General features: G+C 36.3%; 1 protein-coding gene across 5 annotated transcripts in view; it reads left to right on the top strand.

Moving 5' to 3' along the window:
• The window catches only part of EED (embryonic ectoderm development), a 35,001-nt gene that overhangs the window by 3,152 nt on the left and 5,388 nt on the right, over positions 1-26,461 (top strand). For 2 of the 5 annotated variants that reach the window (XM_036324747.1, XM_036324745.1), the window contains exons 2-10: positions 3,650-3,802; positions 5,553-5,645; positions 8,288-8,353; positions 9,449-9,574; positions 10,283-10,364; positions 14,169-14,260; positions 17,519-17,652; positions 20,448-20,553; positions 21,715-21,789. In XM_036324747.1, coding sequence (XP_036180640.1) covers positions 3,650-3,802; positions 5,553-5,645; positions 8,288-8,353; positions 9,449-9,574; positions 10,283-10,364; positions 14,169-14,260; positions 17,519-17,652; positions 20,448-20,553; positions 21,715-21,789 — 927 coding nt within the window. The remainder of the gene's footprint in view (positions 1-3,649; positions 3,803-5,552; positions 5,646-8,287; positions 8,354-9,448; positions 9,575-10,282; positions 10,365-14,168; positions 14,261-17,518; positions 17,653-20,447; positions 20,554-21,714; positions 21,790-26,461) is intronic. The other 3 variants (XM_036324749.1, XM_036324746.1, XM_036324748.1) reach the window with 2 other exon arrangements.

Below are 26,461 nucleotides of genomic sequence, written 5' to 3'. Positions count from 1 at the left end.
TAAAATACTTTTGAGATTTGTTTTAATAAAGTATTTTATTTTTATTTATAAATCAAAACACTAACATTTGTCACGAATACTGGTAGCATTCTTTTAATTTATTGGAGTGACATTGGTTAATAGTTATCATACAGGTTTCAGGTGTGGATTTCTATGTTACAAGATCTGTATGTTTTACTGTGTGCCCATCACCCAAAGCCAAATCATCTTCTGTCACCATATATTAGGTCCCCTTTACCCCCCCTCCCCCACCTCCACACCTTCCCTCTGTCAACCTGGACCACACTGCTGTTTGTGTCCATGAGTTTCAGATTTATATCCCACATATGAGTGAAATCATATGGTTCATAGCTTTTTCTGCCCGACTTATTTCATTTAGCATATTATCTGCCTTTGCTGGAATTTCTCATTTCCTTTTTTTAAAAATTGAATTTATTCGGGTGACACGGTAAAGGGTGCGTGCAGGAGGCAGCTGATTAATGTGCTCTCAAATAGATGTTTCTCTCTTCCTCTCTAAAAACCAATAAAAATATTTTTTAAAAGATGTTAAGGGAAGAAATGTGTTACTGGCTTTGGTATTTTATATAAAGCTAAATATGAGAGTCATCTATCCTGCATAATAAAAGCTTAATATGCAAATTGGCCAAATGGCAGAACAACCGGTCGTTATGATACACACTTACCACCAGGAGGCAGATGCTCAACGCAGGAGCTGCCCCCTGGTGGTCAGTGCGCTCCCACAGGGGGAGTGCAGCTCAGCCACAAGCCGGACTGACAGCTGGTGAGCGCAGTGGCGGTGGCAGGAGCCTCTCCCGCCTCCACAGAAGTGCTAAGGATGTCAGTCAGATATCCCCCAAGGGCTCCTGGACTGCTAAAGGATGGAGGCCAGGCTGAGGAACACCCCCCCCCCCCCCCGCCCCAGTGCATGAATGTCATGCACCGGGCCTCTAGTATTAAACTAAAAAGCTGGAAAAAAAATAAAGGGAGATAAGAATGCAATGTGCCCTATTATTATTTTCAAATATACTTTTATTGATTTTACAGAGAGGAAAGGAGAGGGTTAGAGAGTTAGAAACACACCTGATAGAGAAACATTGGTCAGCTGACTCCTGCACAACCCCACTGGGGATCAGCCTGCAACCAAGGTACATACCCTTAACTGTAATTGAGCCTGGGATCCTTCAGTTCCCAGGCTGATGTGCTATCCACTGAGCCAGATTGGTCAGGGCTGTGCCGTATTATTAACAATGTTTTGTATGACTTCTTGTTTAATTTAATTTATTGGAGTGATGTTGGTTAATAAAATTAAATAGGTTTCAGGGGTATAGTTCTATAATGTGTCACCTGTATATTGTGTGCACCCCAAATCAAGTCAGTTTCCATCACCATTTATTAATTCACCCTTTACCCACTCCTACCTCCCCTACCCCCAGTTGGCTTCTGGATTAGAATGTAAAGAAGCTCGTGAATAATGCATGTAATAGTTTGATTATTTTACTTCTCTAGTGTTAAAAGATAATTTTCAGAAAAAGGCAAGTGAATACATGTTAAAATTTTTATTTTACTCATGTAAGGGAACTGGGCAAGTCAAACAGTACAAATTAATAAGGAATAAAGGAATGTTGAGATGAAATTGCAAATGGGGTCAAACACTTTTTTTTCAGAGTGTAAGGGAAGGCACTTTGCACCTCTACCTTTAGAGACAGAATTTGGACTACTAGTTAGTTATCCACAACTTGAAAAAGAGATGTAAGGTTAGTCAAAGGCAACTAAGAGGGCTATAATCTGATACTATGGAAGAGTGTACCATAGATAATGCATAGTTTTCCATCGAAACCCAAAATTGTTTTCTACACTAGATTTTAACTGTTTAAATACAACTGGGAGGTGGGGAGAAATTGGGAAAGAGAAAAACAGTGATTTTAGCCTAGGAACTGAACTTTAAAATTTTACATTTTTATATCTCTTTAAAGGCAGATAATGTTTAAGTTACAATTCAAGTTTTTTTAGCATGTCATTTTGGTAGGAACCATTTACAGCTTTGAAAGCCACCCCCAAAAACTACTTTTTTAAAATTTATAAATCTTTATTGTTGAAAGTATTACATAGGTCCTCCTTTTCCTCCTATTAACCCACTCCCATCCTCCCTCCCACCCCCATTAAATGAATTTTAATATACTTTTGTCCCTCTAGTTAAGTTTAACCTTTATAATATAAAGCTAGCTTTAGGAAGCAGTAACTTAGAAACAGCCCCTAAGGCGCAATGGTTCCTAGACTGTATTCTCATAGATGTTAATAGGCACTCCAAGAAAAAAGGCTTTCTCTAGAATGTGGTTAACTACTGCCCTAATGTTACAGATTTAAATAAATCTCTATTTCTAAAAATACATTGTAATATGTAATCAAAGGAGGTGAAATCCTCTTCTGAGATTAGAGGGCCATCAATATATCTTGTGGACTCGAGATTAGGTAAAAATTAGGTGAATTTTCAAGGTTTTCTGCTGCCATTTCTACTTTGGAAGGAAATTACTTTATAGAGTATCTGGAGCTCTAACATACAGGGTGGGGCAAGAGTAGAACAAGAGTTGTGAGTTATCGGAACAGTTTATTATATTAGTTATTGCATTGTTTTCCATATGAACAGCTGTAAACCTACTTTGCCCCACCCAGTATTTATGAGTATCATTATTTTAGAGCTATGAGTCAAATTTCAGTTGTACAGAATATGTGGGACTTCTTTTAGAGACTGGGAGGGAGGGGGAGAGACAGAGAGAAACATCCATGTAAGAGAGACACATTGGTTGCCTCCCACTCACGCCCTGACAAGGACCAGGGATCTAACCTGCAACCTAGGTACATGCCCTTGACGGAAATCGATCCCAGGACCATTCAGCCTGAGGGCTGACTCTCTATCCACTGAGCAAAACTGGTTATGGCAAGCATGTCAAACTCAAAGGCTAACACGGGCCAAATAAGGCATGTGGCCCATGGGCCGCAAGTTTGACATGCTTGGGCTAGGGCAGTGGTCGGCAAACTGCGGCACCTTGAGTGTGGCTCTTCCACAAAATACCACGTGCGGGCACGCACGTACAGTGCGATTGAAACTTCGTGTCCACACTCAAGGGGCCAAAGAGCCACATGCGGCTCTTGAGCCGCAGTTTGCCGACCACTGGGCTAGGGCATTAAGTCAGATTTAGGAGTCAGAGCTTTGGGTGTGAACTTCAGCAACCCTAACATGCAAAAGACGACTTAGGCTCTCCTTTTGTTTGTTTTCTTTTTTCTTTTAAATTTGGTTCTCTTTCTATTTTTTTTTTTTTTTTAATTTGCTACTTAGGCTCTCTTAGACTTCTTATCTAACAGTACCTTGTGTGGAGACCATTGTGTTGCTATTTAAAGGCAGCATTTGTACTGTTTTTCTGATTAGCTTTTTTTGTTTATATTTTTGCTGAAATATCAAATATCCACAAGTTCTAATGTGTAGCTGGTTTGCTTTTTATCCTTTGGAGATAGGAATAAAATGTTCCATTACTCACAGAATTTATTAATTATTTCTTTTAGGTCATTCAGTAGCTGTCCAGTAAAAAGTCATTTGCTGCCTGAGTGTAGTATTACTGTTTTATGTAATTTTTTTCTAACTTACTGCTTACAGGATGATGCTGTCAGTATAGAAAGTGGAACAAACACTGAACGCCCTGATACACCTACAAATACACCAAATGCACCTGGAAGGAAAAGCTGGGGGAAGGGGAAATGGAAGTCCAAGAAGTGCAAATATTCTTTCAAATGTGTAAATAGTCTCAAGGTATGTGCAGAAAGACAAATCCTATTAGTTGAATGCTAAGCTGCAAAATTATTTACCAGTGGTAAACATTTTATGCTCAAGATACTCTGTCAAGTTAAAAATATTTTTAAATTACAGTACTTTTTGAAGTTTTGTTTTTATAGTATAGACTGCATAGTTATAATTCACTCTACTTTCATTTAGCGTTTCGTTTTGTCTTAAATGGATAATACCTAGTACTGCAGGCTAGTTTTTCTTTATTGTTTATATTCAAATAAAAGGTTTTGGAAAATGTATTTTGATAAAATTTAAAAGTATATGCTACTTTCAGGTACTTATTCGTAAAAAGAACTGAATGTGACTCATTAATTTTGAGCCAGCATAAATTGAAACCCATGCCTTAGTTTCTGCAGTTTAAAAGAATTTAACTCTTATCTGTTGTTTTATTTGATTGTTTTCAAAGAAAAGGATATAAATTAAAAATTTTTTGATTATGTAGAAAACAAGTGGTTGAGGTTATATAAATGACTACTTCCTCAATAGTATCTTTATTTATAAAAGGGATTAGTGGAATTTAAGATGTTTTTCTTTACATGTATTCATTATTGGTTTAAATTTGGGGGTGTTTTCCTTCGCTGAGCAAAAATGTGCATTACATTGTCTTATACATGTATGAAAGAATCTTTTCTAAATATGTATTTCAGGTAAAGTCTTCAGAAAGCATAAGCGACTATGGCTATGTGGAAATTATTTTCTGTCTGTAGCAAAATTCTTTGTTCAGTGTATGTCAAATTATACTCTTAAAAGAGAGAGATTAATCTTGGTTATATATTTTTTATAAAGGGAAAGTGCCCATTAGTTTCGTATTAATATTCAGTTATATCAACCTATTTTTAGATAGTATGTCTAGAAGGTTGTTTTAACTGTCAGTTAAATATTTTAATTAAATATTTCAAAGCATTAAATCTATGGCTTTTTAAGGGTAAAAAATAAAAGTTGTTAGACTTTAAAAGTAAAAACAGTCCCTTGAAGTGAATATGAAAATTAATGTTAAACGCCAAGAGATTGCCAGTAAAATCCTGAGAATAACTTTGTGAACACTTGTTTTTCATATATGTCCTTATAGCCAGCCTACTAGCAACTAAAGGTATAGTCCATGGCTTCCCCTGCCCCCTTTGTTCAATTACCATACTTGTTTATTACAAAACTTGGGATGTTTTTCTTTTAGGACTCAAATTCAAGGTTATTTAAAATTGTTTTTATAGCAATAATAGAAAGCAGTGATTTGCGCCTGGTGTGCTTCAGTTTACAAGGGGAAAATTAAACCTAATAAAGTTTAGCTAGTGCTAAGCCACTCTTACGTAGGTCATTTGTTAGTTTACAATTTCAGAAAAATAAATTTTGTCCTTATGTCCTGAGAAATGAATGCATTTGCCATAATTACTCAGTTTTGTTTTGATTCCAAAAAATATGGTTGGGTGTGAGAACATAGAAGGCAAATATAAAAGTATTTTCATAAATAAGTGCTTGTTACCTAATTCTGATTTAAGGCATTGGTTATCATAAAATTTTATCATATACTAACTAGTATTTTAAAATGTGAAAACTGGACAAGTAGATATCGTTTTAGAGTCAAAAGTCAGTTTATGTGTGTTATTTCAAAATAGTGGCTTCCATGTTCAAAAAAAGTTATAAGGAGGATGGTCAGTCTACTACAATTTTTTTGTTTCTAAAATACATTAATTTTTCTTATTTCATGATTATTTTATAGGAAGATCATAATCAGCCATTGTTTGGAGTTCAGTTTAACTGGCACAGTAAAGAAGGAGATCCACTAGTGTTTGCAACTGTAGGAAGCAACAGAGTAAGTGTTAAGGATCTGTTTGGCATTTGGTTTGATGATTAGATTCTGGTATTAATATAATAAATGTAATGATTTTGAGATAAATTTCGTGTAGCTAGTTTGACATTATTATTCCTTTGTGTGAACATGAAGCATTCTAGAAGTTGTCTAATTAAACCTAGTATTCATGACTGAAAATACATCTTTATTTCATACTAGTGGCCTGGTACACAAAATTCGTACACATTAAGAGGGAATTAATTAGAAGAAATATTTTAATATTGCTATTTGCCCTTTCTCTATATAGAAGTGTCAGAGATAAAGAAAATTAGTAAAGCGTATATGAAAATCTCCCTCCTGTCAGAGTCTGGGCCGCGCCGTGGGACCCAGAGTCAAGTTCCCACCTACCCGCGTGTGCGCCTCGAAATCGCACAAGACCCAGTGACCCGGCCAGTCCCACTCCCATCAAGCCCTGCTAGGCAGGGGGCGCAGCTTCAGGTCCCCAGCCCAGTGCCGGGGCAGGGGGCCATGGCCTCAGGTCCCCTGGGCCCGTGCCACCCAGCCTCAAGTCCCTGCTGATCAGCCGTTATGGCATCAAGGCATGATGACCATTTGCATATTAGCCTTTTATTATGATGATGATTTTACTCAAAATCATTCACACAACAGGTTTCTGTTTATATTTTGTCTTAATGATCTGTTTTGAGTGATTGAAAGAATTCATGTTCTTTTATTCTAATTTGAATAAGAAATCTCATTTCTTTTTTTTTTTTAATATATTTTTATTGATATCAGAGAGGAAGGGAGAGAGAGAGAGAGAGATAGAAACATCATTGTTAAGGGAGAATCATTGATTGATCCGGATCAAGTCCTTAATCCGGGCATGTGCCCTTGACTGGAATCGAACCTGGGACCCTTCAGTACACAGGCTGATGCTCTATCCACTGAGCCAGACCAGATAGGGCAAGTCTCTCATTTCTTAAAAATAAATGTAATTAATGCCTCTTATTAAAGTATAGATCCAGTGTATGTATATAATAGTTACTGAAAGTATTTTAATATTTGTAGTAAATATTTGTTTTATTTGTTTTTATTTAAGGAGGCCAAGAGTATCTTGAACTGAGAAAAAACCATACTGGGCACGTTTTTAATATAAACCAAGCATGTCAAAGTCACAGCCAGCAGGCCACATGCCGCGAATTTGACATGCTTGATATAAACCATTATTTAACTTTTTAAATGAACTAGGGGCTGAACATGTGACTTATAAAGATTTATTCATTCATTCTATTTGCTTCTAAGTAAATGGAGAACGAGGAAATTCCCTAGTGCTTTCTAGAGAGTCTCTGGAGTTTTTCTATTGAATTGAAATCACTTTGGGAAAAATTGTTCTCTTTTTATTAGATAACATTCTGGGTATTCATTAATACTATAGTAGAAGTTAGGAGGAATAACATAAAACTAGATTGGTATATTTGGAAAAGAAAGGTGGAGGAAATAGACTAATTGGATATGGTTTGACAACAAATACAAGCCACTTCCTCTGCCTTCAGCTCAAGAGGGGAAATGAGGTGAATCTGAGAAATGTTCCATAAGTTATTTTAGTTGAGTAAAATAAAATTTTATGTGTAACTAATTGTGATAAGCTTCTTAAAGAAATAAAAGAACATGATTTTTTTTAATATATAAATATATATATATTTTTATTATTGATTTCAGAGAGGAAGGAAGGAGAGAGAGATAGAAACATCAATGTTGAGAATCATTGATTGGCAAGCCCCCTGCTGGGGACCAAGACCTCAACCCTGGCATGTGCCCTTGACCAGAATCGAACCTGGGACCTGTCAGTCCGCAGGCCGACGCTCTATCCACCAAGCCAAACCAGCTAGGGCAGGAACGTGATTTTTAATGCACACAGTTTCTATTGTCTGTGGTGCATTTTTTTAAAATATATTTTTATTGATTTTAGAGAGGAAGAGGGAGAGAGAGAGAGAAACATCAATGATGAGAGAGAATCATTGATCGGCTGCCTCCTGCACAGACCCCACTGGGGATTGAGCCTGCAACCTGGGTATGTGCCCTTGGCCAGAATCAAACCTGGGACCCTTCAGTCCGCAGGCCGATGCTCTATCCACTAAACCAAACCAGGTAGGGCTCTGTAGTGCATTTTTAATGCAGTTTCTTATTATCTAATGGCCACCGTAACAAGAAGGAATCTTCAGACCAAAAGAGGAAGGAGAATTAACAGAATATAACAATTTATATTGAAATCTGGTTATTGCAGTCCTGTGTGGATGCTGATGTATCCTTTCCTGAGTTTTCAATATGTTTGGCTAAAGAAATTGTCTTTCATAAGCACACTGAAACTAGGGTAATTTACTTATGGGATGATTGGACTTGAGCCAGCAGACTGCCTAGTAGTTTTGCACCAATTCTCCTCAAAATTAACTTGATAAGCAAGTTAGTATTGCAGTATTTAATATATTCTGGAAATTATGTAATGCCATAAATATTATAATGGCTTCCTCAAATTAAAGGAGCTATTTTAAAGCAGTAGTTTCTGTAATATTTTAAAAACACAGTTGTGACTAAAATATGTTTAAAAGCTAAAAGCATGTGTTTCTGTATTTGAGGTAAAATTTACTGTATTTTGTTTTCCTTAGGTTACTTTATATGAATGTCACTCACAAGGAGAAATCCGGCTATTGCAATCCTATGTGGATGCTGATGTATCCTTTCCTGAGTTTTTAATATCTTTGGCTAAAGAAATCGACTTTCATAAGTACACTGAAACTTTTCTCAATTAATTAGTTCCCCAAAGTTATATTGTTCTTTCTTAACCTTAAGCAATGCTATTCCTTCACTACCATCCAAGAGATTTCTGGTATCTAGTTTTCCTCGTCCCTAGAAATCCATTGTAGTATGGATATGAGAGAGAATGGTGCAGGTGACTGGAGATGTTTATTGGAAATCCAGTAATAGAAAATTAGAATAGTTAAAACCTCCTGTTTTTTTGTTTTGTTTTTTACCTTGCCTAGAATTTTATCATTTCAAAGTAGTTATATTGATGAACTTGAGTTGATCAGAAGCTAGGACTGGAAATCATGCTAAGTATTTGATCAATAAAGCCTACAGGGAAAAACATATATCCAGTTTGTTTAGAAAGTAAAATATTGCAAAACATGGGTTCATAAAGATAAAGACTTAAAAACCCAAAGGGATAGATAGAAAAGCTTGTTGATAAGATTTTTCTTCTAGATCCATTTGAAAAACTTAGCAAACAAAAAAAGACAAGGACTTTTCAGTCTTCCCTAGATAATATGGAAAGAAGTGACCTGTAGCCATACTGGAAAGGTCTCACACAGGAAAAAGTGGAAAAATGAATAGTAAGTCATCTTTAGAGGCACAGAGAACTATTGGGGTAGGGCAAGAGTCTGCAAAGTACAGCCCCTGGGCCTGGCCATCTGTTTGCTTTTGCTTTTTTTATTAGGTAATGGTCCACCCACCTGTTTTGTAAATAAAGTTTTATTTGGACACAGCCATACACATCCTTTACATGTTGTCTGGCTGCTTTCAAACACAAAGTTGAGTTATACAAATAGCTAAATAGTTAATTAAAATGCAGTGGAAGGACTGGTTTTGTTCTATCATTTTGTATAAGTTTTAGACCTAAAAATTTCCATTGTTTAAATCTGGTGATAGAATAATAAGAACTTCTGTGTCAAAAACTTTAGCAGGTCTTTGGAGGTTTCCATGTATTATAATCGTTTATGTATGTATTTACTTTTGAAAAACAAATTACATTTCTTAACCAGCATTTGTAGGCTGATGAAAACTTTTACACTTGTGCATGGACATATGATAGCAATACAAGCCATCCTCTGCTGGCTGTGGCTGGATCTAGAGGCATAATCAGGATAATTAATCCCATAACAATGCAGTGCATTAAGGTGGGCGTTCTTGTTAAATTGTAGATTTGCTTTCTTTTGAATGAACACCTGTGAAAATTTGTCAACTAAAGGAATCAGTGTCTACAATTTCTAATTTGATCTGTACTGTGCTTACTTCATCCTTTAGACAAGTCTTTTGATACCTTTGTTACAATTGGGTAATGCAAATTAAGTAATGAGTGGGAAAATTTTATTATTTACAATATTTTCTTTTTTTCTACCTCGCCTTATTCCGAGAGACTCTGAATGAAGAATAACAAAAGAGTGAGTCCATTCTCACACACCCTAACTAGGGTTTTGAAGCCTTGAAAGTTGATATTAAGTTTTACAAATCAATTTAATTAGAAGTTTTAAACCCTGAGAGCACAATACAACCACATGAGGATCTTTTCCATCTTTGCCTTGCCTCTGCTATTCCAGTCAAATCAGATTATCAGCAGGTGGGACTTGAGCATTTTTTATTTTTTTCCCTTCAAATTTGTTGGGTGATTTTATTTTATTTTTTTATGCATTTTTTTCTTTGTTGGATGGTTTTAATATGCAGCCAATGTTGAAAACCACTACTTTAAGCAAAACGAGTTTTTCATTCTCTTAAAATTAATGAAAAATAATTTATTTTTCTTAGCAAACATTAATTCACAGATTAAATATTTTACAATAGAATTTGTTATTGTATATGAAAGTTGATATGTTTTAAATTTATTGTAGCACTATGTTGGGCATGGAAATGCTATCAATGAGCTGAAATTCCACCCAAGAGACCCAAATCTTCTCCTGTCAGTCAGTAAAGGTAAGAGAAGGAAATTATTTTTTACTATTTTTTTTAAATTTGAGGATATGTTCCTCCCATTGATTTCAGAGAGAGAGAGAAGGGGAAGAGGTAAAGAGAGAGAGAGAGAAACATCAATGTGAGAGAGAAACAGATTGGTTGCCTTCTGAACTCTCCCTGAACCCACATACTCCGAAATCTGGATATGTGCCCTGACTGGGAATTGAACCTGAGATCCTTCGGTGCACAGCACAATGCTCCAGCCAACTGAGCCACACTGGCCAGGGTAGAAATGATTATTTTTTAAGAGAGAAGCATAATTGGTACTGAGGATTAGTTATGCTACCCTTATTTACCATATTGCATTATGATAATTCTAGAACTTTATCCTTAAATGAAATTTTTTTCAGTTGAATTATGTTCATCATCATTTTTAAAAAATATTTTTATTAATTTCAGAGAGGAAGGAAGAGGGGGAGAGAGAGAGAAACATCAATGATGAGAGAGAATTATTGATTGGCTGCCTCCTGCATGCTCCCCACTGGGGATTGAGCCTGCAACCTGGGCATGTGCCCTTGACCAAAATCGAACCTGGGACCCTTCAGCCCGCAGGTCAATGCTCTATTCATTGAGCCAAACTGGCCAGGGCCATCTTCATTAATTTTAAGTGGCAGATTACCAATTCTTTTTTTAAAATTTAAATTCTTTATTGTTTGAAGTATTACATATGTTTCCTTTTTCCCGCATTGACCTCTCCCCGGCCACTCCCACCCCTCAGCACACGCCCCTACTGTCTGTGTCCATGGGTTATGCTTATATACATGCATACAAGTCCTTTGGTTGATCTCTTACCTTGCCTTCCCTCTGAAATTGGATGGTCTGTTCGATGCTTCTATATTCTGGATCTATTTTTATTCATCAGTTTATGTTGTTCATTATATTCCACAAATGAATGAGATCACATGATATTTATCTTTCTCAAAAATTATATTTTTAAGAATTTTTAAGATAGTTTTGCAACTATCACTCTATTCAATCATGTAATAAGCAATAATGCATCTGAAAATCTATGTTGCCTTTATATATAAAAACTTTTGTTTTATAAAGCATTCCCTATTGCCCAGCCGGTGTGGGTCAGTGATTGAGTGTCGACCTATGAACCAGAGGTCACGGTTCGATTCCTGCTCAGGGCACATGCCCATCTTGGGCTCAGTCCCCAGTGTGAAGCATGTAGGAGGCAGACAATTACTTTCTCTCATCAATGATGTTTCTGTCTCTCTTTCTTCCTCTCTGAAATCAATAAAAATAAATTTTTTTAAAAAAGAAAATGTTTATTTTGGGAAATTGACACCTAAGAACTGATGACTTTTTCTTGATAGCAGTAGTAGTTGGGCTCAGGTATTACTTTCCAAGTGACAGAAGCCAGAAAGCCGTACTTGTTCTACATATTACAACTTTTTAACACTGCTCTTTCTTCCCGTTGTGTCAGTGAGGTTTTTTTTTTGTTTGTTTGTTTTTTATCAAACAGCTTTTCAAATTAATAAGAATTTTGCTGCACACAATATCATTAAGAAAGTGAAAAGACAAACTACAGAATAGGAGAAAGTATTTCTAAATCATATATCTAATAAGGGACTTGTATCAAGAGCTCTTATAGTTCTACAGTAATAAAGCATCCAAATTAAAAAGTGAGTTGAATGACATCTTTCCAAAGAACATGCACAAATGTCTCGTGGGCACATGAAAAGGCACTCAATATCATTAATAATTAGGGAAATACTAATTAAAAACACCAGGAGCTACCACTTCACACTTGCTGGGATGGCTATAACCAAAGTTACAGTAACATGTTGGCTAATGTGGAGATACCCTTCTTCACCCCTATAGCTGGTGGGAATGTAAAATGTGGCCACATCAAAAAACAGTTTGGCAGTTCCTTATAGTTAAACATAGACTTACCATTCCTGGATATGTGTGTGTGTGTGTGTGTGTGTGTGTATGCAAGATGAATGAAATGTCCACATAAAATTTGTTCATAGTTGCAATCGAATTATTTTTATGGCAGTGTTTTATTCAACTACATATTAACATAATGTATTAGTCTAATATGTACATTACAATGAGTATAAATACATTGTCATTAGTGTAGTATGTTAATATTCATGTATAGTATGAACATTGTTACAGTTCAAGCTTCACATGGCATTTATATTATTGCTGTACATTATTTTGTTAATATTTAGTAGAAAATGAGATTGCTTGAATTACAGTTATAATTTTTATTTTTTTCTCCGTCAGTATGCTTCTTTTTATTTATTTATTTACTTATTTATTCATTTATTTAGAATATATTTTGATTGACATAGAGAGGAAGGGAGGGGGAGATAGAAACATCAACGATGCGAGAGAATCAGCCCTAGCCAGTTTGGCTCAGTGGATAGAGTGTTGGCCTGTGGACCTAAGGATCCTGGGTTCAGTTCTGGTTAAGGGCACATGCCTTGGTTGCAGGCTCTTCTTTGGGGTCTGGTTGGGGCTCCTACAGAAGGCAACCAACCGATGTGTTTCTCTCACATCAATGTTTCTCTCTGTCTTTCCCTCTCTTTTGCCCTCTCCCTTAAAATCAGTGGTAAAAATATCCTTGGGTGAGGACTTAAAAAAAGAGAGAGAGAGAAAATCATTGATCGGCTGCCTCCTGCACACCCCCTACTGGGGATCAAGCCCAAAACCCAGGCATGTGATCCCCTGGTTCATAGTCAGTGCTCAACCTCTGAGCCACACCAGTCAGGCTCAGTAGGCTTTATTTAGATTTACAAGAAATGGAATGCCAACTAACATGTCATCAGCCCTTTGAGGTCTTAAAGGTCTGTAATACTATAAAATTGTCCTGATATATACTGTATGTAGATTTCAATACTATTATTAGATTTACTGTAGAAATTTTATAAATCTACGCAGTCTGTCCTGGCCAGTGTGGCGCAGTTGGTTGAGCATTGTCTCATGCACAAAAAGATCAGTTCCCAGTCAGAGTATATGCCCAGGTTTCAGGTTCAGTTCTCCAGTTGGGGCACATGCAGGAGGCAACTGATGAAAGTTTTTCTCTCTCCTTTTTCGTCTCCCTTCCTCTCCCTCTTAAATTAATAAAAACACTCCAAAAATAATTCTATTCAGTCATCTTTTCTTACTCTTTTTGAATTATATATATATAATACATATATTATATATATGTATATGTGTATATATATATATATGTATGTGTGTGTATGTGTGTGTGTATTTTTTTTTATCCTCACCTGAGGATATTTTTTTCCATTGATTTCTAGAGAAAATGCAATGGAGGGAGAAGGGGGGGGAGAGATGGAGGGGCATCGGCATGAGAGAGAGACGTGGATTGGCTGCCTCCCACACTGGCTCCTACCAGGGCTGGGGAATCTGCAACCAAGGTATGTGCCCTTGACCCTTCAGTCTGAGGGCCAACGCTCTAACCATTGAACAAAATCAGCTACTCAGTCCTCTTTAATGTATAAATGGATATGGTGGAGGGCAGAGCTAATATTTTGTTCTGTGGCATAATGTAAAACTCTGTCAAACTCGGTAAATAAGGTAAAAATATTTTTAAAACTACAAGTATTTCTTTTCTTGAAAGTTTGTGCTGATACATACCTAACTCTGTATGTGATGTAAATGTTTTAAGTGATATGGGTTTCGTTATTAGTCTTTACTATTCATAAGTTAAGTCCACACTTGTGTTTTACTTTAAAGAGGTTTTGAACATTCACAGTAAATGAATGATAAAAATTCATCTTAATTTTTTTATTTCTATTCTAGATCATGCTTTACGATTATGGAATATCCAAACGGACACTCTGGTGGCAATATTTGGAGGTGTTGAAGGGCACAGAGATGAAGTTCTAAGTGCTGTAAGTTGAAAGCTGCAGGGCAGTGACTTTCAGGTGCACGTTGTGAACAATCCCCATCGAACTCTTTCATGAAACCATATGTTGTTGTTGTTTTTCATATAGCCTGGCAGACAGTCATTTCATTTACTTGTGATATGCAAGGTTTTTCTCTTATAAATGAAGGAATAAAGCAAGAAAGTCTCTTTGTATTTAATTTGTACTCATGCACATGAAAGAATACTAACTATGAACTTGTTTTTTTTCCTATATTGATCAAAAAAATCACCAAGTTATGTTTTGTTTTGCTGTTTCTCAGTTATTAAAGGAAAAGATTAAACTAGTTAGCAATTGCTGGGCACGGAGCTGCATGCCTGTAGTCCCAGCTGAGGAAGGAGGATTGCTTGAGCCCAGGAGTTCTGGGCTGTAGTGCACTATGCCGATCAGCTGACAACAGTAAGTTTGGCATCAATATGGTGACCTCCTGGGAGCTGGGGACCCCCAGGTTGCCTAAGGAGGGGTAAATGGTCCCAGGTTGGAAATGGAGCAGGTCAAAGCTCCCATGCTGATCAGTAGTGGGATCGCACCTATGAATAGTCACTGCACTCCAGCCTGGGCAACATAGTGAGACCATGTCTCTTAAAAAACACACAAACAAAAATAACTAGTTGGCAATTAAGAAAGTTTGTTTTATTTGCAGTTGAAATCTAAATTATTCATTTTTAGGAGTGTTTTATTGTGCACAGGCTGAATTTTGGATAGCTTTCTTTCTCATGGCACATTGTTATCTTTATAACTAGAGGCCCAGTGCACAGATTCATGCACTGGTGGGGTCCCTTGGCCTGGCCTGCAGGGATTGGGCTGAAACCAGCTCTCCGACATCCCCCGAGGGGTCCCGGATTGCGAGAGGGCACAGACCAGTCTGAGGGACCTCACCTGTGCATGGATCTGTGCACTGGGCCTCTAGTATGCATATAAGATCTTTGATTTATCCCTTCCTGCCCTCTTCCTTCCCCCTTTCTCTCTGATATTTATCAGTCTGTTCCATGTTTACATGCCTGTGGTTTCTGCTCCTGCGTTGAGCGTCTGCTCCCTGGTGGTCAGTGCATGTCATAGCTCCTGGCCGGTCAGCCGGTCGCTTAGGCTTTTATATAGAGAGATTTATTGATCTTTTATAATATAAGTGTTTTAGGTTTCATATTTTTACATTATTTTAGCTTTACTTATGTTTCATTCATAGCTTACTTAGTAGTTTTACAGCTATTCAGTCCTTATTCATTAAACTATGTAAAGGGGCACCATGTTTTGTTTTTTTTAAAATATATTTGTATTGATTTTACTGAGGGAGAGGGAGAGAGATAGAAACATCAGTGATAAGAGAGAATCATTGATTTGCTGCCTCCTGCACACCCCACTGGTTGATTGAGCCCGCAACCCAGGCATATGCCCTTGACCGGAATCAAACCCAGGACCCTTCAGTCCTCAGGCTGATGCTCTATCCACTGAGCCAAACTAGCTAGGGCAGGGGCACCACATTTTGAATCATGTAGCATTTTAATTGGAGGTACTTAGTGTTCCTATGGTTGGAGTTTGTGTGCTTTTGTGAGAATCATGCTCTGCCAACTTGGATTTTCTAGTAGTTGCAGTAGCAGTCTCTATTTGGCTTTTAAAGACTACCATTGTTTATTAAGAATTTCAAATTAGAGTTACTGGCACGAACAGTGAGTCAGTGAGTGCCTTGCTGCTGTTCACCAGACTGGTGAATTCAGTAAGCAACAAACCTAAAGTTCCTAAGCTCTTGTGAAACAGTGTTCACAATTAATCCAGAGGTTGGATTAACATATACTATCTAGGTGAGTAAGGAAAACATTTTCCTTAAATAGAACTCCCTACTCTTATTTCCTTTTATTTTTAATGGGAGTATTTTTCTTTATTTTTAAAATAGAATTTATTGGGCTGACATTGGTTAATAAAATTTTATAGGTTTGAGTTGTACAATTCTATAATACATCATCTGTATATTGTATTGTTGGTCCATCACCATCTACTGTTATTTCTTAAAATGAGAACAGGTGACAGTCTGTATTTCTTTTCTATAATACAGGAGTTCACTGTTAGAAGAATTAATATATGACGCATGTATCATGTGCTAAATTAAATAGCATCCATGTACCACAGTGTCTTATCCATGAAATAAGGTGGTTATAATAGATATTTGTTAGATGCCTATTAAAAATTAGTGAACAGCAAATGATAAATTTACATTGTTTCCCTTTTTTAGACATTTTTAAAAATTCATTTAAAAAGTGAACTCTTAAGACCAGTGTAACTGAAGATTTTGACTTACAACACAGATAAAATTTTAGTTGTTTAGTAGCTGCACATACAGATGTCAGTTTCATTGCTTGATTAGGGTTGGACAAAGAAAAGTAATATAACTATTCAGGTTTTATGTCATACATCAGCATTTAAATTTTTTTTAATCCTCACTATAGGATATTTTTTCCAGTGATTTTTTTTTTCCCCTCTTAGAGTGGAGGGAAGGGAGGGAGAGGGTGGGGAGAGAGAAACATCACTGTAAGAAAGAGACATTGATTGGTCGCCTACAACACCCACCCCGACCTACTGGCCGGGATCAAGCCTACAAACTGAGGCTCGTGCCCTTGACCGGGAATAGAACCCCAGACTCTTAGATCTGAGGGCTGATGCTCTAACCAGTGAGTTAACTGGCTAGGGCTTGGCATTCAGTTTATCTTCAAAATCAAGCAAAGAAAATATTTTAAAGTTCATTGAAAGATAAATGGAATTTAAACACTATTTTTTGCTTTCCTTAGCTTACAAGCTCATCTACTGTGGTGGTGACAAATCACTTAAAACTAAATTTTTTTTTTTTTAAATATATTTTACTGATTTTTTACAGAGAGGAAGGGAGAGAGATAGAGAGTTAGAAACATCGATGAGAGAGAAACATCGATCACCTGCCTCCTGCACATCTCCTACTGGGGATATGCCCGCAACCCAGGTACATCCCCTTGACCGGAATCGAACCTGGGACCTTTCAGTCCGCAGGCCGACGCTCTATCCACTGAGCCAAACCGGTTTCGGCTTAAAACTAAATTTTGAGAGCAATAAAAACTGTTTTATTTTCTACATAGATGAAACCCAAAATGTTAGTGTTGTGGTTTGAAATTTTTCACAATACTGTACATAGGTGAAAACTGAATAGTATAGTTTGGAAAAATAATTTAAATGTTTAACTTAAGCTTTTTGTTTTACATACAGGATTATGATCTTTTGGGTGAAAAAATAATGTCCTGTGGTATGGATCACTCTCTTAAACTTTGGAGGATTAATTCAAAGAGAATGATTAATGCAATTAAGGACTCCTATGATTATAACCCAAATAAAACTAACAGGTAACATTTGTGGCATTTAAAACAAGTATCTCATGCTGTGAAATAGATGGGTCTTACTTTTTCCAAAATTGTTATATAAGTCCCCAACACTGAGTTTAGAAGTTAACTTTAAAAACTTTATATATCATAAAATTCACAAATTTTCAACGGAAGCCATTATTTTTAATCTAATATATTTATGTTTCATTTTTTTAAAATCGGCTTTACATTGTATTTTCTCTAACTTAGTAGCACATTCTACTTAGTTTCTTTCAGTGTAAATTTTAATTCAGTACAGTAAACCTTTTTTTAAAATGGGGTTCTTAGCTTTAATTCATGTTAATATAATGCTTTCCTTTAATTGCTACTCATTTCATTAAGTGGAGAAATTTCAAAAGTGGGAGCCTTGCTCCCTGAGACTAAGAAGTGGGAACTTTGCAATGTTCTTCATATATTTTTGTTTTGTTTGTTCGTTTTTTGTTTGTTTGTTTTTAATGGTTATCTTCATATATTTTTGAAATGCCTCAGTTCTTGACTCAATAACTATCTTTTCAGAATCTTATTTAGCCTATTAATATAATACTTTGACCATAGTTATCATGTTTGTGTATATTAACTTTGTTTGCACTTTGTGTTTTAAGCAAAGCTAGAATTTTCTGGTGATCAAATCAGACTATTAATAGATTATTAGTTAAATTTGTAGCCATCAGTAGATAATTTCATTGCACTTATATTCATCAAACTTCAGTGGCCTCTAATAATTAGCACAACTTTCAGATTTCTATTTTAAAACACCAAAAGCTTATACAGTCCTAAATTTACGTTTTTACATTTTCTGGAGCTCTAGAATACATAGAAATTATATTTCACAGTTTACAAAAAAACGGGGTTATGCTGGTCTTCTCCTTGAAAGGTTTAATAATAGTTTATAATATGTATTTGATTTAAAAGCAAATAATAGCCTAACCCATGTGGTCACTGGTTTAGCATTAACCCATGAACCAGGAGGTCATGGTCCGATTCCTGGTCAGGGCATATGCCCAGGTTGCAGGCTCAGTCCCCAGTGTGGGGAGTGCAGAAGGCAGCCAATCAATGATTTTCTCTCATCATTGATATTTCTATCCCTCTCTTCCTCTCCCTTCCTCTCTCTGAAATCAGTAAAAATATTTTTTAAAAGCAAATAACATAATTATAGCAGAATTAAGCATTTAGTAGATCATTAATAATATTTTAACTTTTTTAAAGATTTTTGTATTCACTTTTAGAGAGAAAGAAAGGAAAATGTTGATGATGTGAGAGCAAAACATTGATTAGCTGCCTCCAGCACGCCCTCCCCCTTCCATCTGCCCCCAACTGGGGACCTAGCCTGAAACCTGGGCATGTGCCTGACTGGAAATCAAACCAGGGACCTTTCAATGCACAGAATGACACCCAACCAACTGAGCCACACCAGCCAGGGCTAATAAAAGATCCCAGAATTTGTATTGGAAGGGATGTTAGAAATGATTCAGTCCAGCATTCTTGTGGGAAAAGTAAAGAGAGGATTTGTGACTTGCCTGAGACATAACTAATTTCTGGCATATCAAACTTCTACAGTTATTTCAGTACAGAAAGTGAATCACTCGCTAGATTAGAAATGTTAGGTTTACTTTTAATTAACTGTAGGATTGGTAGCAACTTGTAGCTTACGGTCTTTACACAAACATTTTTAAGGGGGGAAATGCTACCATATTTTACTTTCTTCAATACAAAAAAAGTCCTAATATATGTCAGATTCCTGTCAGATACCATTTTCAAAATTGTTGCTCAAGGCAGTACTCTAATGTAATCTTACCTTTAGCAGCCTTTGGAATTATGTATCATTGTTCCTAGAAAAATGACCATCTTTTTTTTTTAATATATTTTTATTGATTTCAGAGAGGAAGGGAGTGGGAGAGAGATAGAAATATCAATGATGAGAGGGAATCATTGATTGGCTGCCTCCTGCACCCCCCCTCCCCCCCCCCTCCGGGATCAAGCCCACAACCCGGGCATGTGCCTTTAATTGGAATCGAACCCAGGACCCTTCAGTCTGCAGGCCAATGCTGTATCCACTGAGCCAAATCAGCTCCAATAAAATGACCATCTGTTGAAATAACCCAGATGTGTTGACTTTCGTAGTCTAATTTTATTTATTTTTGTTGTTAATCCTCACCCGATGATATTTTTCCATTGATTTTTAGGAATAGTGGAAGAGAGAGAAAGAAAGACAGAGAGAAACATCGATGTGAGTGAAACACATAGGTTGGTTGCCTCCTGCACAAGCCCCGACCAGGGCCAGTGCCCAAGGAGACTGCAACCAAGGTACATGCCCTTGACCGGAATCAAACCCAGGACCCTTTGGTCCACAGGCTGACGCTCTGTCCACTGAGTCAAACCAGCTAGGGCTCATAGTTTAATTTTAAAGGATTGAGTAGGTATTTTCTGTAAAAATACTTCTAGGTCTATAATCAGATATCTTTGCTTATCATTGGTTAGGATAGCCAGAATTGATTAAATTTGGCCTATATATACATGGTATGGTATGAAGCTACAATTTTTATAAATGAAATTGCATAGGATAAAAACAAAATTGAATTGAGCTGATAATGGAAAAAAATATAGAAACAAAAATGGAGTAAGACTGTAGCTCTCAATAGAAAGATAAGGTATTCAGTTTTCTAGGATCAAAGAAAAATCATCATGCATTTTATTTTTCAAAGTTTATAAATCCAAAAATAAAAGTTAGTGTGATTCGACTATACTTTTTTCTCTTAACTTTTACATTTCCATTTCAGGCCATTTATTTCTCAGAAAATTCACTTTCCTGACTTTTCTACCAGAGACATACATAGGAATTATGTTGATTGTGTGCGATGGTTAGGTGATTTGATACTTTCCAAGGTATGGTAACTGCTGTTAAGCTGTACTTCCATTGTTTGTGTGAGTTGGATTTTTTTTTTTTTTTTTTAGGGAGCTCGATTTTTAATGCAGTTTGGTAAATTGGATGGCAAATTGGGAATTGCTTTTTCTTTTCTTTCTTTTTTTAATTTTTTTTTAGTCTCATGATATTTTGATAAGTTTGGAAACTTGTTCTAGGCATAAGACATTCCAATGAATTTTATAATTTGTGCTCCAATAAAATGAAAAATTTTCATTTGTAAGATGATATTGTTGTGATAATCAGTGTTATTATAAAATAACCAATATCTAAAGCTAGTAGTAGGGTTGTTTTTTTTTTTATGTTTTGTGTCCATTTCAATACACTTTACATTTAAAGAAACAGACAGCTGGAGCTGGCTCATGGACTGTAGTTTGCCAACCCCTTCTCTAGCATGTTGATGTATATATGTATCCTTCACTGATAATTTAGAGAAGTTGTTGGTGATGTCATCTGAACATTTGGGATTGTTAAATTTGGAGAAATTGCTAGTTTCTTGTGTGGATTTCAGGTCATTTCACATTTTCTTGGCAGAGCCTAATCTATTTTTTTCTTGACTTGCAGCTAGTTTTATTTTATTTTATTATTATTATTATTATTTTTTTTTTTGCTTATTTAAACTTTTGATCTTGAAGTTAGATTCACAGGAAGTTTGAAAGATAGTACAGAGAGGCCCCTTCACCCAATTTCCCCCAATGGTTACATAACTATAATACAATATATAAAGTCTTGACATTGTACAATGTGTGTGTGTCATTTTATCACATGTGATTTTGTCATTGTAAGAATGTTACAGTATGGCGCTTTTTAAGATTTTTTTTTTCCATTCATTATAATGCCATCCAAGTTGTTGTGTGTCAGTACTTCTCCCTTTTTATTGCTGAGTAGTATTCTATGGTATGGGATGTACCACAGTTTATCTAGCCATTCATGTATTGTAGGACATTTTGGTCCTTTCCAGATTGGGGCTATTAAACATAAAGCTGCTAATGAACAATCGTATATAGGTTTTGTGTGGACTTACTTAAGTTTTCATTTCTCTGGGATAAATGCCTAGAAGGGCAATTGCTGGGTCATGGTTAAGTTTGTTTAGTTTTTTAAGAAACTGCCAAACTATTTTCCAGAGTGGCCGTGCCATTTTACATTCCCACCAGAAATGTATGAAAGATCGAGTGTCTCGGAAGCTTCGCCGGCATTTGGTATTGTCACTATTTTTTATTTTAGCTGTTCTGATAGGAGTGTAGTGATATCTCATCGTGGCCTTAATTTGCATTTCCCTGATGGCTAGTGATGTTGAACATCTTTCATGTGCTTATTTACCGTCTAATATATCCTTTTTGATGATGTCTCTTCACGTCTTCGCTCATTTTCTAATTGGATTGGTTTTTGTTTTTATTTTTACTGTTGAGTTTTGAGAACTCTCAATATATTCTAAATATGAATCCTTGTGTCAGATGTGTAGTTTGCAAATATTTTCTTCCAGTCTGTAGCTTGTCTTTTCATCCTCTTAACAAGGTCTTTAGCAGAACAGATGTCTCTAATTTTGATGAAATTCAATTTGTTGATTTTTTAAAAATTATTTTATGGATCATGTTTTTGATGTGTTTAAAATGCTCTTTACTAAGTCAATAGATCCTAGAGATTTTCTCCTGTGTTTTCTTCAAAAAGCTTTATATTAAATATATGATCCTTTAAAGTTAATTTTTTTATGAGGTTTAGGTAGAAGTTTATTTTTTGCCTATAGGTTTCCAATTGTTTTAGCACCACTTATTGAGAGACTAATCTTTCTCCTTTTAATTGCTTTTGTACCTTTGTCAAATTGTTTGGACATACTTGTGTGAGGATCTTTCTGGTTTTTCTTTTTTGTTCCAGTACTCCACCAGTACTACATACACAGTTTTGATTACTTTAGCTCTATAATAAATCTTGGAATGGGTAGGTAGAGTGATTTCTTCCATTTTATTATTCATTTTTACAATTATTTTATTCTGTTGCTTTGCCTTTCCTATAAATTTTAGAATAATCTTGTCTACACCTATAAAAAATCTTGCAGAGTTTATTTGCAGGGAGGTGGGGGGATTTTGCTCAGAATGGTGTTAAACCTATCTGACATTTTGGTAGGGAATTATTAATATCTTGGAATTTTCTGCATGGACCATCTTGTCATTTGAAAATAAGTTTTATATCTTCCTTTCTGATCTGGATGCTTTTTATTTCCTTTTCTTGCCTTATTGCACTGGCAGACTTCCAGTACTATGTTGATTAGAAGTGTTAAGAGCAGACATCTTGACTTATTTCTGATATAAAGGAGAAAAATTTTTAATCTTTTACAATTACGTGTATTAGCTGTATAGTTTTGTAGATATTCTCTATCAAGTTGAGAACTGTCCCCTTTTCCTAATATTTTTAGTTCTACCATGAGTGGGTGATGACTTTCGTTAAGTGCTTTTTCTGTATCCATTGATATGATCATGTGGTTTCTTCAGTCTGTTAATGCAGTAGATTGCATTGAATTCTCTTTGCTAATATTTTGTTAAAGATTTTTGTGCGTGTAGTCATGAGGTATGATGCTGAAGTTTTCTTTTTATGCCGTTTTTGTCTGGTTTTGGTATCGAGAATACTGGCTTCATAAAATGAATTTCAAGTCTACCCTCCTATTTTCTTGAAGAGATTATATGGAATTGGTGTTAATTCTTTAAATGGTTGATAGACTTCTCCAGTTAAATCATCTGAGTCTAGAAAACTTTGAGGGGGAGTTTTTAAAACACAGATTCAATTTCCTTAATAGTTAAAGGACCATTCAAATTAGCTATTTCATATTAATGAATTTTTACTGGTAATTTTTCTTGTATGAGGAATTGGTCCATTCCATTTAATGTAAAATTTATGTGTATGGAGTTGTTTGTAGTAGTCCTTTATTATCCTTTTTATATCTTTAAGGTCTCTAGTGATAGCCTGTTTCATTCCTGAAATTGGCAATTTTTCTTTTTATGAGTCCTGCTAGGGGTTTGTCAGTTTAAAAAAATTTTTTGCTTGCTGTGGGTATATTTTGCACTTTTACTAGTTTTTTAAGGTGGGAGATTCGATTATTGACTTGAGACTCTTTTAATGTAAGCATTTGGTGCTATGAATTTCCACCAGTACTGCTTTAGCTGCATCTCACAAATTCTGATAAGTGTATTGTGTAGTTACTAGGTGTTGGGAGACATTTTTGTTACCTTTCTGTTCTTCATTTCCAGTTTGATTTCACTGTCAGAACGCACTGTTTATTATTTTGATTATTTTTTTCAGATATGCTTCATAACCCTATTTTTGGTTTGTTCCATGGGAGCTTGAAAAGAATGTATAGTCTGCTATTGGGTGGAGTGTTCTGTAAATATCGTTTAGTTCCTATTGGTTGATGATGTGATTGAATTTATATCTTTATTGATTTTTCTACTCATGTTGTTATTGAGAGATGAGTTTGGAAGTCTCCAGCTATTATTGTGGCTTTTTCCTTTTTAGTTCTATATCTTGCAGCTCTGTTGGTTGGTGCTTACACATTTTGCTATGCCTTAGTGGCTTGACCTTTTATCATTATGTAATGTCCACCTCTAGTAATTTGCTTTGAAGTCTCCGTTATCTGGGAGTAATTTAGTCCATTTTGCTTTCTTTTGATCAATGTTTGCATGGTATATCCTTTCCCAACTTTTTTCTTTTAATGTACATATGTCATTATATCTAAAGTGAGTTTCTTGTTGGTGGCATATATACTGAGTGTCCAGATTATTATGACCACCTGACGTTTGTTGGCAAATTAGCTATAATTTCGCACTGAAGTTGCTAGAGGGCCAGACCAAATAAATAAGGAAGCAGGTTGTTTACCATGACAGAAGTGATTTTTTTCTGAAGATATGGGTAAACAATGCGATTTAACAGCCTTTGAACATGAGTGGCCAGATTATGACCACCTGACGTTTGTAGGCAAATTAGCCGTACACTGCATCATATGGGATATGGAAGCTGAAGGCCTGTTCGAACACCTTTGCTGTCTACAGTTACCAAGATAAAACATCTCCAGTTCGCACAGGAACACAACACAAGGCTTGGACAGTCGAGCATTGGAAAAAAGTCATGTGGTCCGATGAATCACGTTTCCAGTTGCATCATGCAGGTGGCAGAGTGAGAATTTGACGGAAATGGCATGAAAGCATGCACCCACATGCATGAGTTCAACCCTTCAAGCTGGTGGGGGCAGTGTTATGGTTTGGGGCATGTTTTCCTGGCATGATTTGGGCCCTTTAATTCGTGTGGAACAAAGTCTGAATAGCACAACATACCTAAGTATCCTTGCTGATCAGGTTCATCCTGTCATGTTGCTGGCGTATCCCACTGGAGATGGCTTTTTCCATCAAGACAGTGCGCCTGCCGGAACCGGTTTGGCTCAGTGGATAGAGCGTCGGCCTGCGGACTGAAAGGTCCCGGGTTCGATTCCAGTCAAGGGCATGTACCTGGGTTGCGGGCACATCCCCAGTAGGAGATGTGCAGGAGGCAGCTGATCGATGTTTCTCTCTCATCGATGTTTCTAACTCTCTATCTCTCTCCCTTCCTCTCTGTAAAAAATCAATAAAATATATTTAAAAAAAAAAAAAAAAAAAGACAATGCGCCATGCCACGGTGCTTGTATTGTGCAGGAGTGGTTTCAAGAACATGAGGGAGACTTTACTTTGCTTCGGTGGCCCCCACAATCACCAGATCTCAATCCAATTGAGCATTTGTGGGACGAAGTTAAAAGAGCCATTAGGCAGCTGGTTCCACAACCATCAAATCTCACAAAACTGGACAGTGCTATTCATCAGGCATGGTGTCAGATTCCTCACATCACCTTTCAGCATCTTGTGGAGTCAATGCTAAGAAGAATTGCTGCAGTATTGAAGGCAAAAGGTGGCCCAACAAAGTACTGATGGGGTGGTCATAATAATCTGGCCACTCATCATAATATATATCCCACGTTCAAAGGTGGTTAAATCACGTTGTTTACCCATATCTTCAGAAAAAAAAAATCACTTCTGTTGTGGTAAACAACCTGCTTCCTTATTTATAATGGTCTGGGCCTCTAGCAACTTCAGTGCGAAATTATAGCTAATTTGCCAACAAACGTCAGGTGGTCATAACAATTTGGACACTCAGTGTACTTGCGTCATGTTTTTTAAATCCACACTGTCAAACTTTTAGTTGGTATATTCAGACCATTTATATTTGAGCCTTAATATATCAATTATTACATAATTCTGCCTTTTAATTTCTCTGGGTTTTTTTTCTCCTAAGTTTCTGTAGGTTGTGTGAACATGTTTTAGAATTACACTCTTATTTGCCTGTAGTATTTTTTAGTATATTTCTTTGTTTAGCCTTTTTGGTTTGCCCTATGTGTTATATATATGGTATATCGATATATCTGTGATATATATACATTCGACGTTAGGACAGTGGTTCTCAACCTTCTGGCCCTTTAATTACAGTTCCTCATGTTGTGACTCAACCATAAAATTATTTTCGTTGCTACTTCATAACTGTAATGTTGCTACTGTTATGAATCGTAATGTAAATATCTGATATGCAGGACGGTCTTAGGCGACCCCTGTGAAAGGGTCGTTCGACCGCCAAAGGGGTCGCAACCCACAAGTTGAGAACCGCTACCTTAGGACAATATGGTGGTTTAGAAGATGCTGACCTCCATGCAGTCAAAAATCTGTGTGTAACTGCAGTTGATCCTCTGCATATGCCGAGTCTCACCTGCAGATTGAAAATACCTTTTTTTCAATAGACCTGCACAGTTCATACCTCTGTTGTTCAAGGATCACCTGTATATCAGTCTACTTAACTGTAAATCAA

The sequence above is a fragment of the Myotis myotis genome, unplaced genomic scaffold (genome assembly GCF_014108235.1).
Source record: "Myotis myotis isolate mMyoMyo1 unplaced genomic scaffold, mMyoMyo1.p scaffold_m19_p_10, whole genome shotgun sequence".
Taxonomy (NCBI): Eukaryota; Metazoa; Chordata; class Mammalia; order Chiroptera; family Vespertilionidae; genus Myotis; species Myotis myotis.
Note: the sequence above shows the minus strand (reverse complement) of the source record. Positions and strands in the feature narration are given on the sequence as shown.